The sequence below is a fragment of the Vombatus ursinus genome, unplaced genomic scaffold (assembly GCF_900497805.2).
Source record: "Vombatus ursinus unplaced genomic scaffold, bare-nosed wombat genome assembly UNPS02014818.1, whole genome shotgun sequence".
Classification (NCBI taxonomy): Eukaryota; Metazoa; Chordata; class Mammalia; order Diprotodontia; family Vombatidae; genus Vombatus; species Vombatus ursinus.
In genome coordinates, this window is record NW_020954596.1 from 9,710,815 (window position 1) to 9,727,302 (window position 16,488).

Sequence of the window (16,488 nt, forward strand, 5' to 3'; positions counted from 1 at the left end):
AAACGCATTGTAATTAGTGAGGACCCCAGCCTTGATGGAGCAGAAGGTACAAAACAGGACGTGGTCAGCTCTTAAGTTGGATGGAAAGGAGGAAACAGAATGTGGATGGTGCCAAATGCCAAACTGAGGAGCTTAGGTTTATCCCATAAGGAATGGGGAGGCACCACCAAGTTTCTGAACGATGACAGATGTCATCACAACAGAGGAAAGGCCCTAACCCAAAGTGCATGTAAAAGTCCTTACTTCTGAAAACCTTTTGGTCTGGACTTAGGATATCACTGATACAAGTAGCTACCAGTGAGCAATCTCCCTTTACCAGTGCAGACTGGAAGCTGCTCTCCAACTTAATGTCTGGGTCACTGAAAGGTTAGCTGACTTGCCCAGGGTCACACGGTCAATATACAGCAGAGGCAGGACTGCACTTCCTGATTATAAGGCCAGATATCTAACCATGATGCCACATTGCCTCTCTCTAAAAACCTTCCTAAGACAGTATTGCTTCAACTCTCCTCTACATCTTGTTTCTCTCAACAATGGCTTCTTGTATTTCACTGATTCCTGTTTTCCATTCCTGAACCACAATAAATGCTATTTATTGTAGATGAGCCATCATGCAGAAGCAGTGAAGGACAGAGAGCATGATCAGAGATAGAGAGTCCCTATTTTACTGGGCCAAAGCACGGTCTGGATTAGTAAAAAACCATGTAGGTGACATCACTAGGGAGTTTTGTGGGGTGAGACAAGGAGGCAGTACAAATAGTGACTGAGTCATGTACCATGTAAGAGGCATTTTTTATCTGCATATTTACAGCACAGGTCTAAAAGGATTAGCCTTTTCCATGGAAGAGCCCATCAAGAAGGATCTATTTTCTAAGGCTGTTCACTGGGATAAAGCGGTAGTTTCTTTGAACAAAGCCTCTTCACTAACAAACTTATTCCAAGTACCACAAAAACTGTTTCTGCTTAACAACATTAACTAGGAAATGATTGTGAAAGGTCTTATACAAGAAGAGGCTGATTTGCACTGGCTTAGCAACTGGCCTACTGATAGGGCCCTACAGTCATGCAGGAAAACGACTTAAATTCCAGAATTTCTCTATCACTAACTACCCCTCAACAGCCCAAAGTGTGAAAATACAAAGCCCCTATGACGGTAGGAATTACTTCGTGTTCTCACTCAGAGACACTCTGCTCACCAATATAAAAGGGTTGATTAATTGGGTAAATGCTAACCTAGCTAAAGTCTCCTAAGAGGTACACAGAAGAGGTACAAGGGTACTGACATAAAAACCGAAGTAAAAAGTATGTTATTTCCTTTGTGATTTGATTTTTTCCCTTACAGATGTGCAAGGTGAAGTGTAGAGAACTAATGAAATGAGAGCTTTTTCTACATCTAAGATACAAGAAAAACCCAGTTGTTTGCCTACCAGCAAATGTATATGGGAGTTCAGATCTAGCAGCTTCTATCATCGCTTTTTGGTTGGCATCACTTGATTTTTTTTCAGGTGCCTGGAGTTGCTTTTTCTGTTGATTCTCATGTATAATGTCCTCTTCCTCACTGTCCACATGAGATTCAAGGTCGGAGTGACTATCTGGGGCATCACTTTCTTCTGAATCCTCAGTATCTGACTCTTTATCTCCTTCCCTTTCTTTCCAGTCTTCTTCACTGCCTTCCTGGGCTTGTTCCTCCTCATTAGGGTCATCTATTTCTTGATTTATCTTCCCATCCTTATAACAGAAAAAATAAATCAATCATTTATAGGATATCCAGTAGGCACAACAGTTAAGACAAAATGTTTGAGATAAAAGAGTAAAGATGAGAGTGAGCATAATGTAACCTCAACAGGGCACAATTAAAGCAGGGTCTAAGGACTATTTGCATTTACTACCAACAGTTAGGCAGAACAATACTAGCTTCGCTTCCAGACTCTCCTTTATAGCCTTTTCTTTTGTCCATATGATCAAATATAGAAATCCGGTTTGGCCTTTAAAGTCTTTTGTAATCTGGCCTCTCCTGATCTCTCTCGTCTCCTTACATCTCTCTCCACTCCACAATCCAGGAACGCTGGCCTCTGGGCTGATCCTTGCACAAGTCACTTTACTACCCTCCACATCCCCCAAACTCTGCCTTTCTTTGTATCCCCAGTGCTTAGCGCAGTGTCAGGCACATAGCAAGTGCTTAAAAAGGGTTTGCTGACTTGACTTGATCTGATGTGCTAGACGTGGATGAGAGAGGCAGAGGGAAGGAGCTAGCAGTCAGCTATGTGCCGAGTTCAACAGCTTCCCTGCATTAAGGCTGCGTGAGCAGAGGCATGATGTCATCAACAAGGGAGCTTACAGTCTTTCTGTTCTCCACCCTGGTCAGACCACATGTGGAATATGGTGTTCAGTTCTGAGGGCCCCACTTCTTAAGGAATGCTGACAAGCAGCAATGTGACAAGAGCCCAGCAACCAGGATGGAAAGGGGATCTGAAAACATTCGATGACGACTGGCTGATGGGCGTGGGAATGTTTAGCCTTGGGAAGAAAGGTCTTAGGGGGAACATGATCTCTCTTTTAAAATATTTTAAGGGTTGTCATATGGAAGATGATGAAACTTAACCTGCTCTTCCCCTGATGGGAGAACTAAGACCAAAGAGTAGACAGAACAAGGGGCTAAATTTCAATTCAGTGGAAGGATGAACTTGTTTTTAACAGATGGGGTTAAAAAATAAAAATCAAACCATGAGTAGTAAGAATTCATCTCTGGAGATGTTTGGGCAGAGCATGATTGTTTGTTAGGCATTGTACAGGGAATTTATGCTTCAGGAAAAAGTGGGAATCCATGACCTTAGACATTTCTTCTAATACTAAAAGTCTATGATTCAAAGGCCCTTTCCTGGCTGTTTCAAGGTGAATACATTTCAGAATTGTGGCGAAGTTCCTTGAAGGAAGGAACTTTACTTTAAACTCCAGTGCTTAACGGGGATTAGGCAATTAATAATCGATGAAGTGAATTATAGCTATTCAACTTGACATTTAAAACTCTAGCCATGCTAGCTACCTAAACTATACGTACCACTGTATTAAAACAGATTTATAGATAAACCACTCATCTGTGATAAGGAATAGCCGAAGTGAACAAATGAACAGTAAATAATGCTGATTTCACTGATTTTACAATCTGTGAACCTTCTCCAGGGAGGTGAGGTAGATAGGTGTTATTACCATCTTCTCAATAATGTTTTGACATTTGATTATATCAGTAAACATCTAAACATAGCACTATGGAGAACCTGCCTTTTTAAAGAAAAGATGAATAGCTTCCTTCAAAAGAGTACACCATTAAGATAAATTCACTAGAGAACACTATTACTGAAAAAGTGATTTTTAAACAACTTGGGACACTGAAAACCCAAATCTCTTACTTTGTAAGAAAGTAGACGTCGATCATCTTTATCTAGAACGAAGCCATCATTTAAATCATCTGCTGACATGTGCTTTGGTTTCTTAATATTTTCATCTTCCTCCTTTCCAAGCATCCGGCGAAGTCTATCAGCCTGTCCCAAACAATAACAATAACAACAACAAAAAATGTTTCCATGTTGGCAGGTAAGACAAGACACAAAACTTAGGCACCTTGTGGTCAGCACTAACTTGCTGCATTAATGATTAAGGATGTTTTGCTATTCTCTGGGGGACTCACTGTACTACCAGAGGTGGTAAAAGATCCCGGAGCACTCCCAACTGTGCAGTCCCCAATCGGAATTTCCTTGTTCTGTGGATTCATGTCAGACTCTGAATGCTTTATGAGTGTTTTCTACTTAGGTTTCTTCAATAAAACTAACAAATACATCACAAGTCTTCTATGATTTTAGAGCACATCCTATTTACCAAAGAAAATGTAGTTTTCTTTGGAGTTGAAGGCCTTAGTCATAGCAGAAACATTTTTATAGTCACAAAAACCCCCCAATATTTATTCTTACAATCTTTTCAGTCAAATAAAGCAATTTCTTAATGGAGATATATACATGTATCTATGTATGTATATATACATAGACACACACACACATCCTGGGTACAGAGATATTTCACTAGTTACTCTGTGTACACCAAGTAACAAGTGCATGAAATAAAATCTCTCATTAAAAAATCTCTTCTAAATATGCTAAATGATGCCACTGATACAACACAATGTACATTTTCAGTCTGTGAATTAATACTACTTAATAATACTGGGCCAAGATGAAATTCCTGGCTAACAGAAGATGTCTGAAGGCTGAATTTTCAGTCTGGAGCATTTTCTTTAAATGCCTCTTTTGGGTATAAAAGGGAAATGGAAACAGTCTTACAAGACACACTTAAGCACTTCCCTCACTTTTTTCGGCTCTTCAGCCTCTTGTGACTAAGAAGACCAGCACCATTAGTTGCAAGGCTACAACAGTAAAGAGTCAACTGGGACTGAGGTACCTCTAGCTTCTTGAGTCGGGCTTGCTCCTCTTTGGCCAGCTCCTCCTCAGTCTTCATCCTGTCCGAGGGCTGCGCCTTCATTTCAAATCCAAGCTCCCGGACCACGATGTCATATGCATCAGGCTGAGGGAAAACAAGCCCTTTCAGTTAGAAGTGCTTTGTCTTCAGAGACCTCTGCCAACAGATGTCTGGCAACAGTTAGCAATGGCTAGGGCCAAGTCTGGAAGCAGCCAAGCCACATCTAATTCTCTTCTGCCAGAAGAAAAACAATCATAATACTACTTACAGATTAAAGAAATCAATGAAAAAGAAGGTCTTGGAAGGTTAGAAAATCTCTCTCAAAACATGTGGATTAGCAAAAATAGTGTTCACTCAAAAAGAAAAATATTTAAACATTAATAAAAACAGAATTTTTCTAGGGCTGGAGGGGACCTTTCATGCTATTGTATGTCTAATGTATGGGAAACTTGTTAAAATGTCAGGAATGATAAGGTTGGCTCAAAACACCTAACTTGCTGAGAAAGTACTATGGAGAGTCAGATGAAATCAAAGTCTGGGCAAATGAGAGCTGTTTTCCAAAGAGCAGCTACTCAATTGAAGAAAGTGTATTTAACTAACTGGGAGTGAAAAAAAATGAGTACTTCAGAATCAATGGGATAAATAATAAAATAAATGTATTTGAGAAAGAATTTATTTGTCTATTAGAAAGGACAGAAGACTATTTGAAAAAAAAAATTAACACTGAAACTTCTCCTAAGTCTAGAAACTAGGCCATTTGAGGGGAGGGTAAAATATACCCATCTGAAAGGTCTGTTAATATTGAAAATAATTTAGATTCCCCTCACACTGGCAAGATGTCAACAACTTAATTTTTTAAAACGGACAATCTAGAACCCAAGGCGAACGATTAAAGCCAAAAGGCACAACATCTGGATGCCCCGATGCCTTTCCCATCTTATTTCATACTTCTTCCTTTCAGATATGTTAATAAGCCCGAGTCAAAATGGACCATTCCTTGTCCCCTCTACATTTTCAGGGCTCTTTCTCATGTTGGTGCCTTGGTTTCTGCCATTCCTTAGGCATGGAATGGCTTCCTCACCCTGTTCCCACCTGTGCCTATTGAAATCCCATGATTCTTCAAGCCCCAGTTCAAATGTCGCCATCTCCATGAATACTCTCCTACCCCTCCAGTTGGAAACGCGCATTCCACCTTAGATCTTACATAGCCCATTGTAGATTTTCTACGCTCTTAACACATTCCATTCTGTGTCAACAACCTCATGTTTGTGCATGTCTCATCTCCCCCGTGAGACTCTAAGTTCCAGAAGGGCAAGGACCATGTCCTACTTTGTACATAGGAGGTCCTTAATAATTGGTGTTGGAATGAATGACTATTGAATAAAAGAAAAAGGGCCAGCACATGCTTGATGGCCTTTAAAACTCTCCCCTGGCTGAAATAATTAGAAGCCATTCAGTTCAGTATTTAGTTTAATGGTTTGGCTCCTACCTTAGGTTTCTCTTCTTTATCCTTTTTTTCCAATTTGGAGGTTTTGCGAGACAGCAGAAACTGGATTTCCTTCCAATCACTGTCCAATTTCTCAGTGAGTTCAAGGGCATTTTCTCGTTGAGTCTGTCTCTCACGCTAGGGAAAAAAAAAAACAAACCTCCTTACACCATTAGTATTCCCTTCAGACTAAATATTCTAGTTTTTAGCAAATAAAAGAAGCAACCACATAGTCCAAAGCCAACATATGACAATACAAACAGAAATAGCACAAGCTGATATTTGTTTCCAAAAGATAAAAAATTAATAGATTAAAAAAAATCCATGTCTTACTACCTGTGATTAGTTAACACAATTATCTAAAATGCTACACCTTTGCTTATGAAAATGACACACTTCCAGTAAGGTCCCTTCACACACCCCTGCCTCTGTTGTTAAATTTTCCATAATCTCTTTCCCTTATCCCCTATATTACACCAGAAGCAATAGAGTAGAAACAGCACCAAATCTGGAGTCACAGGAATTGGATTCAAATCCCCAGATTTGTATGACCTTACACAAGTCATTCTAATCTCGCTGGGACTTAATTTTCTTCATCTGTAAAATGAAAGGGTTACGATTTCCTATCAACCTAACTGACCTCTCCTACCTATGAATAGAGCGTTGTGCTTGTACCTTATTCATGCATGCATTATATTCTATTTTGTATCACAGAGTTTGCTAATGTACCTATTTTATCTCCCTTTCATGACAAAGTTTCTGGGAATCAGAGACAATGTCTTCTCCACCTGTGAAGATAGTTCTGCACCTCAACAACATATTCTTTATCTCAATTACTATTAAGTCATGTGCATGGCAGAGGAAGCATGATGCTTATCAAATGAATACATGAAAGAGAAAAAAAATTAATTACAAGTAGAATCTAAATCTTCTGCAAGTGTCTAATCACTGAAATTATTAGTAGGTACTAGGTAAGAGTAACATTATCTATACTCAAATGAATCTGGGATCTCATCAGTTTGGGAGTTTCCTCCAATGAAGCACATTGCAGCCCCTCCAGGTAAGACCCTTCTCCATGGTCTTCCAAAATTTCAGTACTGGGTGTTCAGCCCACACACTAGAAGCTTTCCCTGCTTTCTCCTGACTTTCTGAGGGGACCAGCACAACACTGTGACCGTTTATTTGTCATTCCCTGCTCTTGAGACATGATGACCAGGGCAGCTTCTCTTCTTCCTTGCTGACATCCATTACTCCTGTTTCTCTGGGGAGTGCTTCCTTGGTTCTATGTTGCTGGATGCGCTCCACTGCCTTCTGGTTGACACTCATTTTTAGTTCTTTACTGGCATCATGCTGCCATACACGATACCAGCAAAATGTTAGTATTGAAAAGATAGATCTTTGCTTTCATTTCATAATTTGCTATTTTCCCAAAGCAATTACAGCCTGCTATCTTCTTTCTGTTCAATTCTGGGGGCAGTTTTTCCATCCAAATATATGTTGAAACAAGAGCAACGGACATTCTTCATCCACGTGTAGATGTGAATGAAGCATATGTGTAGATGGGCAGGTTGAATTGTTTTGAGTAATTAAAGATTTCTTCTAGGAGGCTCAGCGATGCCCTGGGGGTCTTCTGTAATCAGCATATCATGTGCAAACAGGAGTATCTGAAGGACCTTAATATTAACAGAGAATCCCTTCTTGGGCTGGCCTCTATGCTGGATTTTCTCCTTCACAGTGACATATAACTTTGATAAGTATATATCTCCCTGTTTAATGGCTCCTCTGATGCTTGCAATCAGAGGGGTCATGGAATAGAATTACTTGTTTTGATATATTCTAAGGAATCCTGAATGATCATAATATATGGAAGAGAAATACCTTTGCTGTAAAAAAGCTTGTAGCATTTTATTCTAGCAAATTAATTAAAATTTTTTTCACTGTCAGCAACATGTACAATGGGATCTTAATACTCATCATGTCTTTCTCACACTGTGAGATGGTCAAGATGTGGTCCCTTATGGAATACCATTTGTGAAAGCCTGCTTGCTCCTCACTAACGCTGTCACTGAGGATGCACTTGATTCAAGTACGGAGGACTCTTGCAAAACCTGGGTATGGACAGGATTGCAGGCATGCAATCTTTACAAAATTCCTACACATTTCATCCTCACCAACTGATGCATGTGTCCAGGCTGCCATTATTTTCAAGATGGACTTTTTGTCCTTATTTACTAGTATCATAATACATAATAACCAAATATCCCATGAAAGAATGTTTCTGGTTGCCTCTGGGTGTCTGATAAACGCCACTCAGCCAACTTCTTTCTTTGCCTGTCCAAGGAATCCCCATGAACCTGTCTTCTACTTAACTGTAGCTTCCTTCTTTTTCTTTCTGGTTTTGTTTATAGCAAGGCATATCAAGAATTATATGATTTTAAGCCCCTCTGGTGATATGTCTACTTGTTGGTTACTGGTGAAGGATCTCATATTTAGAATGCTAAAAGGTAAATGGAAATTTATTGATAGTCTAAAGTCTGTACATGATTCGTGCTGCTCTCTGCCCCCTTTCCCGCCTGTCTGCCACCATCATTGCAGAAGTAGGAGGGAGAAGGGGAGTTGTACAGAACAGAAGATCATGGTTCATTTTCTCTCATTAGTGCCTCATGAAAATGCTGTGAGGTAGATCATACAAGTATTAGTCCTGTTTTACAGGAAGGGAAACTGAGTCTTGGAGAGGTAAAACAAAGAAAGGTAATTTATCTCCAGGAGGTCAACCTACTGGTCACAAACATCTCTGTAATTAGCTTAGCAGATCTGATAGAAAAAACGACTTGGACTCTTCTCAGGGGCATGTTCAAAGCTTTCCTATCATGGCAAAATTTGTCAGAGCTTACTCTCCCCCATCCCCGTACTGGCATAAGGTCATTTTCAAGTCACAGTGGAGTAGGACTTTATTTCTTTTAGAAAATATCTATATTTAAAAGTATTTTTAACCACATTTTAAAGAGTTTAAATGTAGTCTAAATGTAATAAAATCACATACACACACACACACAAAATCTTTCTGTATGTCTTTCCATGACGTGACATTTATTTTCATGATTACTAAGTTGTTCCATGCTAAGAACATAAACCCACCTTTTCTTGTTTTGATTTTGCAATGAGCTCTTCAATAAGTTCTTTGCGTGATTTTGGTTTCTCTTCCTCCTCTCCTGGTTCAGAGGTTTTCTTTCGAAGGAGCCCGCCACCTCCTCCAAAATGGGAAGCAGTTAACTCAGCTGCAGAAAAATAGTGATGAGAATTAACATGAACCACACACAGATTCACGGTTTGGGAGTGTTCTATTACAGTACTCTGCCAATGTTTCTCCTAGAGTAGTCATAACAAGGACTGAGTAATTTCACATTCAAGCAAAAAATTCATACACACCATCTTGAACACAACATACACATAATGGCACTTATCAAAGTAGAATTTATGTAGAAAGACCTGATTTCTAACTTCATTTTACAAAGGAAAGCAAAACATTTAATTTCTTAGGTTTCATCCCTTTAAAAAAAAAAAAACAAAAAAGAGAGATTGGCATCACTTCTCAAAGACAGTTGCTTTTAAGTCTGTTAGTAAAAAAAAAGTATAGAAAGATTAAACATATTATGTGATTGCTATTACTTCAAAAGAACGGTTACTTTGCAGGGTATAGGTAGTCTCTTGTACTGATATGGATTATAGCACCTTCACCCCATTGGTAGATGCCCTTCATTAGCTGTTATGGCTAAAAAGATGTAAATTTTAGTAACCAACCTTTTGATTAGCTTTCTGAAGTCACATAGCCCAGTTCTCAGAAGACTGGCACAATATATATCAAAAGGCCTACTCTTTAAGCTTTCTATGGAATAGTTTCTGACAAGGGTCAGCAAATTATGATCTAATGGCCAAATTCATTCCATTGCCTGTTTTCATATGGCCTGCAAAATAAGAATGGTTTTTATAACTTCATTTAAAAATGTAACAACCATTCTGGGCTGGTAGATCATACAAAACAGGTGGTAGGGTTAGACCTGGCTATTGGCCTACAGTAATGCCAACTCCTGAGTCACCTCTATACCATAATGCAGCAGCAGAGAAATATTTCAGTGGAGAATGAAACTGCTACAGGTTATTATCATAATTATAATGATGATGATGGTGTGATTTACAGCAAAATCACAAATTATATGCTTGAAGAGTAACTTATTTATCTCCCCTGTTCTGAAGTTGAGGAATTGCTTTTTTTCTCCTCAAGTGTAGAACTTTCTAATTTTATCTGGTTCAGGTTGGCTAAGCATTCTCAGTCTGGCAAGACCTTTTTGGATCTTGACTCAGTGTGTCAGCTCTTCCTTCGAGCTCTGTGACATTTACAAATTGGTAATCTATGCCTATGGTTTATTTGTACTTATGCCTTTATTATCCAAGTTACTAATAAAAATGTTAAACAGCACAGGGTCAAGCACAGAAAGTATAGCAGAAAGAGTATTCCAGTTCTGGTGTCAGGTCCGGCATTGACTATGGGCAAGTTACTCTATCTCTGACGTTCATCGCTTTGCTTCATTTATAAAATGAATTGAGACGAGGTATCTAAAAGGCCCCTTCCAAGTCTATGACCGTTATTACTGGTCAACTTATCTTTTTTGTTCATCAGTGTTTCTTCTATAGGTCTTGATTTACTTTTAGAAACGAAAGGAAAAAGGACAATAGCATATCAATTTAATATGAAGGAAACTTAGCATAAGGTGATAATATCTCTACTATTCTTACCAGATAACATTCCTCTTTCTTCAGTATCACTGTCACTATCAACAATGTCATTAAATTTTTCAATATCTGCCAAAGATTGGCCATAGTGAGTTAATTCTTCATCTTCATTGAGATTATAAATGCTTTTCTTTTCATTGTTACGCTGGAAGAACAGAAACCAGCATTAATTAGTTACCTAACATTTTTCACAATAGTTTGTGGTAGTCTGCCAAAGTTCATTCAACTAAATAGTAACAAACACTTTTCATAATTACATATTTGGGGTTTTTTTGGGTTTTTTTTGCTAATTTTATTCCGTTGCATGTCCTTTACTCTCTAATCAGTGGATAAGTTTAATTTTGGTCAATAAATCCTACAGAAATATACTATTACCCAGAGAAGAGGAATTTTTATTTTAATGGGCAATCAGGAACCATTTTCACATACCAGGTCTATTCTAAGAAACAAGTACACTAAATAGTTTTAGGCATGCCACCATAAACCATAGTGTCACTGCTAAAGGTGGCAGGGGATCCAAAACAGCCAGGAGGCTGAGGTAACATTTGTTTTGGATAGAACATTTATCCATTCAATTAATATTTACTAAGCTTCTTTCTATGAGGGGTCTAGGAGGTATAAGAGGGGCCAAGTGTGACGCAGCCAGTCCCAGGCCAGGGATAATTAAATGCTTAAATGGTAAGCGTATTTAATGAACAAAACAGGCTGACTGTCTTCACTGGTTATATAAAGTGACAGCTCAGAAATAAAAAACCAAAACCAAAAAATAAACCCTCAAACCCCAAACCCAACCTTCCCCTTTTCCATACCTGTCGCTCTAGAGCAAACCTCTTCATCATCTTTTCCTCTGGAGTTATTTTAGTATTGTATTCCCCAAAGCGTTTATCTGTAAATACATTTGACTTGTCCCTTTCTTTGTACTCTTTTAGTAGGGTTTGTGTACGCTGAAAAACAAAACACAAAAACAAATTAACAAACAACTTTCAAAGACCAACGGGCCAGTCAAAACAATGTGTGCGTCAAGATGAAATCTGACTCTTAGATTTTAGGTTTTCTTCCATATAGTGCCATGGTTCACATAATAGAGTTCAGACAAGGCTTCTCCTCCTCCTAATAATAGATGATTGTTTAGTGAATTATATACATATATATATATAAAATTTCATATGATCTATAGAACAACTCTTTAAGGTAGATAATGTTATTATTCCCATTCTATAGAAGAAGAAACATAAGATTTAAGCAATTAAATGACGTGTATAGTCACAGAGCTAGTTGATTGAGCAGTGCTAGCTTGGAGCTGAAACCCAGGTTTTTTTGTCTCCAAATCCATTTATTCTTGTAGTATGTTAATCTGTTTCTCAAGATCAATGTCAGTATTTTTTAAATGGGGGAAACTGAACCACTAGTACTCCATTTTTAGATAGGAAAAGAAATCAGCAAATCAGCTAGTTTTATCAGTGGGATGCTCATAGTGCTAAAGGGTCCATAAAGTAGACAAGACAAATATACCGAACTGCTTCTTCAGCTGTGGCAGCTAAAACTAGTAATGTGTTTACATTAGGCTTGCTTCATCTGGAAAAAAAATGGAATAAGTTTAGATCTCTTCGATGATAAAGGGAGAGAAAATTTACCATACTGGTCCAAATATAGGCTGCCCTCAAATACAGTCTGTTAAAACTAAAAGGAAATTTTTTTGACAAGAAAAAACAACAGAAAAATAATATTTATCACAGGTTACACTTGGCTTTTATATGTGCTGTGAATGGATAGATGAGTTATGCTTGGTTCTGTGCTATTTGATATGTTTATCAATCAGTCAGATAAAGATACAGTTGGGATGCTCATCAAATTTGCAGATGAATGAAGCATTTATTAAACATTTATCTTTTTCTAGCTCTATAAAATAATTTTTAGTAGTTTGGTATGGCAGATTGATTAATTTAGGTAGAAGTGTCATTTTTATTATATTGGCTTGGACTAACCACGAGCAATTAATATTTTTCCAAGTGTTCGGATCTAACTTTGTGTGAAAAGTGTCTTGTAATTGTAAATATAAGGGCAAGCTGAAGAAATTGCGTATGTTTAGCCTAGAGAAAAGAAGACTTTGGGGGCAGGATAACAGCATTCAAGTATTTAAAGAACTGATACATGGAATAGGAATTAGATCTTTTTTTTCTGCTTGGCCCCCAAGGGCAGACTTAAGAACAAAGGGCTAGTTAGAAAGAGGTAAATTTAAACTTTTTTTTAAAAATAGAATTTTCTTTTTTCCAATTATATGTAAAGACAGTTTTCAACATTCATTTTTTATACGATTCTGAGTTTCAAATTTTCCTCCCTCCCTTTCTCCCCTCCCGCAGATGGCAAGCAATCTGATATAGGTTATATATGTGCAATCATGTTAAACATATTTCCATATTAGTCATGTTGTGAAAGAAACAGATCAAAAGAGAAAAACTGCGAAGAAAAAAAACAACAAAAAAGTGAAAATAGTATGCCTTGGACTGCATTCAGATTCTATAGTTACTCCTCTGGATGTAAAGAACATTTTCCATCATGAGTCTTTTGGAATTAATTGTCTTAGATCATTGTAATGCTGAGAAGAGCTAAGTCTATCACAGCTGATCACTGCACAATGTTGCTGTTACTGTGTACAATGTTCTCCTGGTTCTGCTCACTTCACTCAGCATCAGTTCATGTAAGTCTTTCTATGTTTTTCCTGAAATCCACCTGCTCATCATTTCTTATGCCACAATAGTATTCCATTACATTCACATACCACAACTTGTTCAGCCATTCTCCAAATGATGAGCATTTCTTCAATTTCCATTTCTTTGCTACCACAAAAAAACTATTATAAATATTTTTGTACGTGTAGGTCCTTTTCCCATTTTTATGATCTCTTTGGGATATAGACCTATAGTGGTATTACTGTATCAAAAGGTATATACAGTTTGAGTGCCCCGTGGGTAGAGTTCCAAATGGCTCTCCAGAATGGTTGGATCAGTTCACAACTCTGCCAACAACGCATTAGTGTCCCCATTTTCCCACATCTTCTCCAACATTTATTATTTTCCTTTTCTGTCATATTAACCAATCTGATAGGTGTGAGGTGGTACCTCAGAGTTTTAAATTTGCATTTTTCTCATCAATAGTGATTTAGAGCATTTGTTCATATGACTATAGATACCTTTAATTTCTTTATCTGAAAACTGCCTGTTCATATCCTTTGACCATTTATCAATTGGGGAATGGCTTAAATTTAAACCTGACATAAGGTAAAGTCTCTCAACAAAAACTATCCAAAAGTAAATGGGTTGCATTAGGAGGTTGTGGGTTCCTGCTCACTGGAAGTTTCAATAAAAGATTTGACCATTTGCTGGGTATGCTGCAGAATGGGATATTTTTCAGGTATAAGCTGTGCTATATGGCCTCCAAAGTCCCTTTCAAATCTAGGGTTCTGAGATTTCCTCATCTGTTATAAATGAGATGGGATGCTGCACATGAGGGCCTCTAATGAGACTTTTGACTCTAAATATATGATCCTAAGAAGTAATGATTATTCTTTAAGTCTTTATTACATATATTATAAATATATGATCCTAAGAAGTAATATGATTATTCTCTGAGCCTCACACTAAGCCAATATTTTTCAAGAGATTTTTTTTCTCTCCAAAATGGCTGTCTTCAAAGCCTCATATAGGTATAAGAGAGGATCAAGTGTTTTTGAAGGATATATCAAAGTAATTTATGCTCTGGTAGGTGAAACACCAATCCAGAAAGTTTCTCATACAGGCCCAATCTTTCCAAGTCCGGAAAGAATCAGAAAAAGAATAACGGTTAATGGGAAAGAATTTTTTGGCCAAGGCAACTCACGAAAACAGTCTCCTAAGGCACAGAGGGGTTTTGATCTGCAAGGATTGAGGGACTACCAACACTGAAAAAAAAAAATAACAGATCCTCAGAACTAAAATAATATTTCTATTATATTTGCAATTATACCTATAATAATTATATTAAATTATAATTAGAATTTTGCTTTACAAATATTATCATGTTTGCTCTTCATAACAACTCTGAGTTACATGCTATTATTAGTCTTATTTTACATTTGAAAAAACCGAGGCAAACAGAAGTTAAGTGACTTGCCCAGGGACACACAACTAATAAGTGTCTGAGGCTACATTTTAACTCAGGTCTTCCTTACTCCAGGCCCAGAAGTGGCTCCATTATTTAAGGGTTAGGTTGTAGAAAACCTACAGAGAACAATTAGTTAAAAACACAACTTTACAAATGATAATATATTCTAAGTAATCTGGTATTTTAGGAACAGATAACTCATAAGTTAATTCAATAATATCTAAAGATGAATATGGTACGCTGCACATAAAGAACTCCTCCCTTGCAATCTTTCTTTCATTTTCCTTATTTCACTCTAAAAAGAAGTGTTCAGATGTGGGAACGGATAATTATTTGAATGTACAGGTCTTCACCAGCCTTTATTATTCTTTGAGATCTCACTCCCATTTAGTAAAGAACAGTGACAACCACAGTTACAAAGCAATCAATGGCAAAGTCATTCAGACTTTAGATCCTCTAACATTTTCCTCTTCCTTCTTCACTTTCTTTTATTCTTGAAAAATGGTTAGCAGCAGTAAAATTATATGTGAATTTGTGAGAATAATCTAGATTAGGGGTGGGGAATCTGGAGCTTTGAGGCCACATGTGGCCTTGGAGATATTTCCCCCTCCATTCGAAATTTTGGATTAACTATCTTTGGTCCAAAGAAAGACCAAACAAGTTCTTTGCCCCATTTCCTTTCTGAAGTGGGAGATCTTAAAGGGGAGACAGACAGACAGACAGACAGGCAGACACACACACACACACACACACACACCCCAGCAACAACACAAAAGCAAGTAAGAAGAAAACAGATAAGGAAAGGTGGATTGAGATTAAGCTCCAGCACAGCTGAGAAGTATTGAGTAGTTTCTGATTTTTTTCTCCCACTCTATATCCGATGATGGCAGAAAGTCGGCTGCTCCTTTAATTTAGCAGTCTGTCTGCCCTGGCAAGGATAAAACACATTCTACTTAGAGAAGGTTATGGTGCCAGCAGTGGTTGATGTTTCAAAGCAGAACAAACAAATCTGTCCAGTGAGGAATTATGTGAGGAAAACATTTTTCTTGATTTCTTCCCAAAATGTGTATGTATATGAAAATGGTACTTTGGCTACAATACTTTAATAAAACCAGACAATCCACTCTCTTCACCATCCAAGAAGGATGGAAATAACTCAATAACTATTCCTGAAATACAATTTTAGCACTTTCAACAGAGCTTCAGCAATCAGTCAATACCTTTGTAAAGGATAAGAGTTAAAGCATAACTTCTTAGAATACAAGCTCTTGACACAGTAATAGCTCCGCTATTGTGTTCCAGAGTCTGGCCTGCTGGCAACGAATGGCTTGACAAAGATTTCTAGGAGCCCTCACCTACTTCCACATTTTTCTTTTGGTTCCATGTTTCTCCTCCATGTTTCTATACACTACTATTCTAAGTATTCAGGTCAATAACAGTAGGTGTTTGAGAGGAAATTAAGGAGAAGAAAATTGAGAGTTTACTGTGTAGTAACATTAAAAGCTCAATTTGATGACACAGGATCAAACTTGCAGTCTTAACTGTTTCACACACTTGGACATGGCTTGGGAAATTTAAGCAGTGGACTTATACCAACAGTGTGG

At 37.7% G+C, this 16,488-nt stretch overlaps 1 protein-coding gene across 1 annotated transcript in view; it reads right to left on the reverse strand.

The window, feature by feature from the left end:
* NOP14 (NOP14 nucleolar protein) overlaps positions 1–16,488 on the reverse strand; it is a 59,524-nt gene that overhangs the window by 27,715 nt on the left and 15,321 nt on the right. The window contains exons 2-8 of the mRNA XM_027836501.1: positions 11,554–11,688; positions 10,748–10,889; positions 9,092–9,231; positions 5,957–6,091; positions 4,450–4,572; positions 3,408–3,539; positions 1,428–1,728 (exon numbers count right to left, since the gene is read on the reverse strand). Coding sequence (XP_027692302.1) covers positions 1,428–1,728; positions 3,408–3,539; positions 4,450–4,572; positions 5,957–6,091; positions 9,092–9,231; positions 10,748–10,889; positions 11,554–11,688 — 1,108 coding nt within the window. The remainder of the gene's footprint in view (positions 1–1,427; positions 1,729–3,407; positions 3,540–4,449; positions 4,573–5,956; positions 6,092–9,091; positions 9,232–10,747; positions 10,890–11,553; positions 11,689–16,488) is intronic.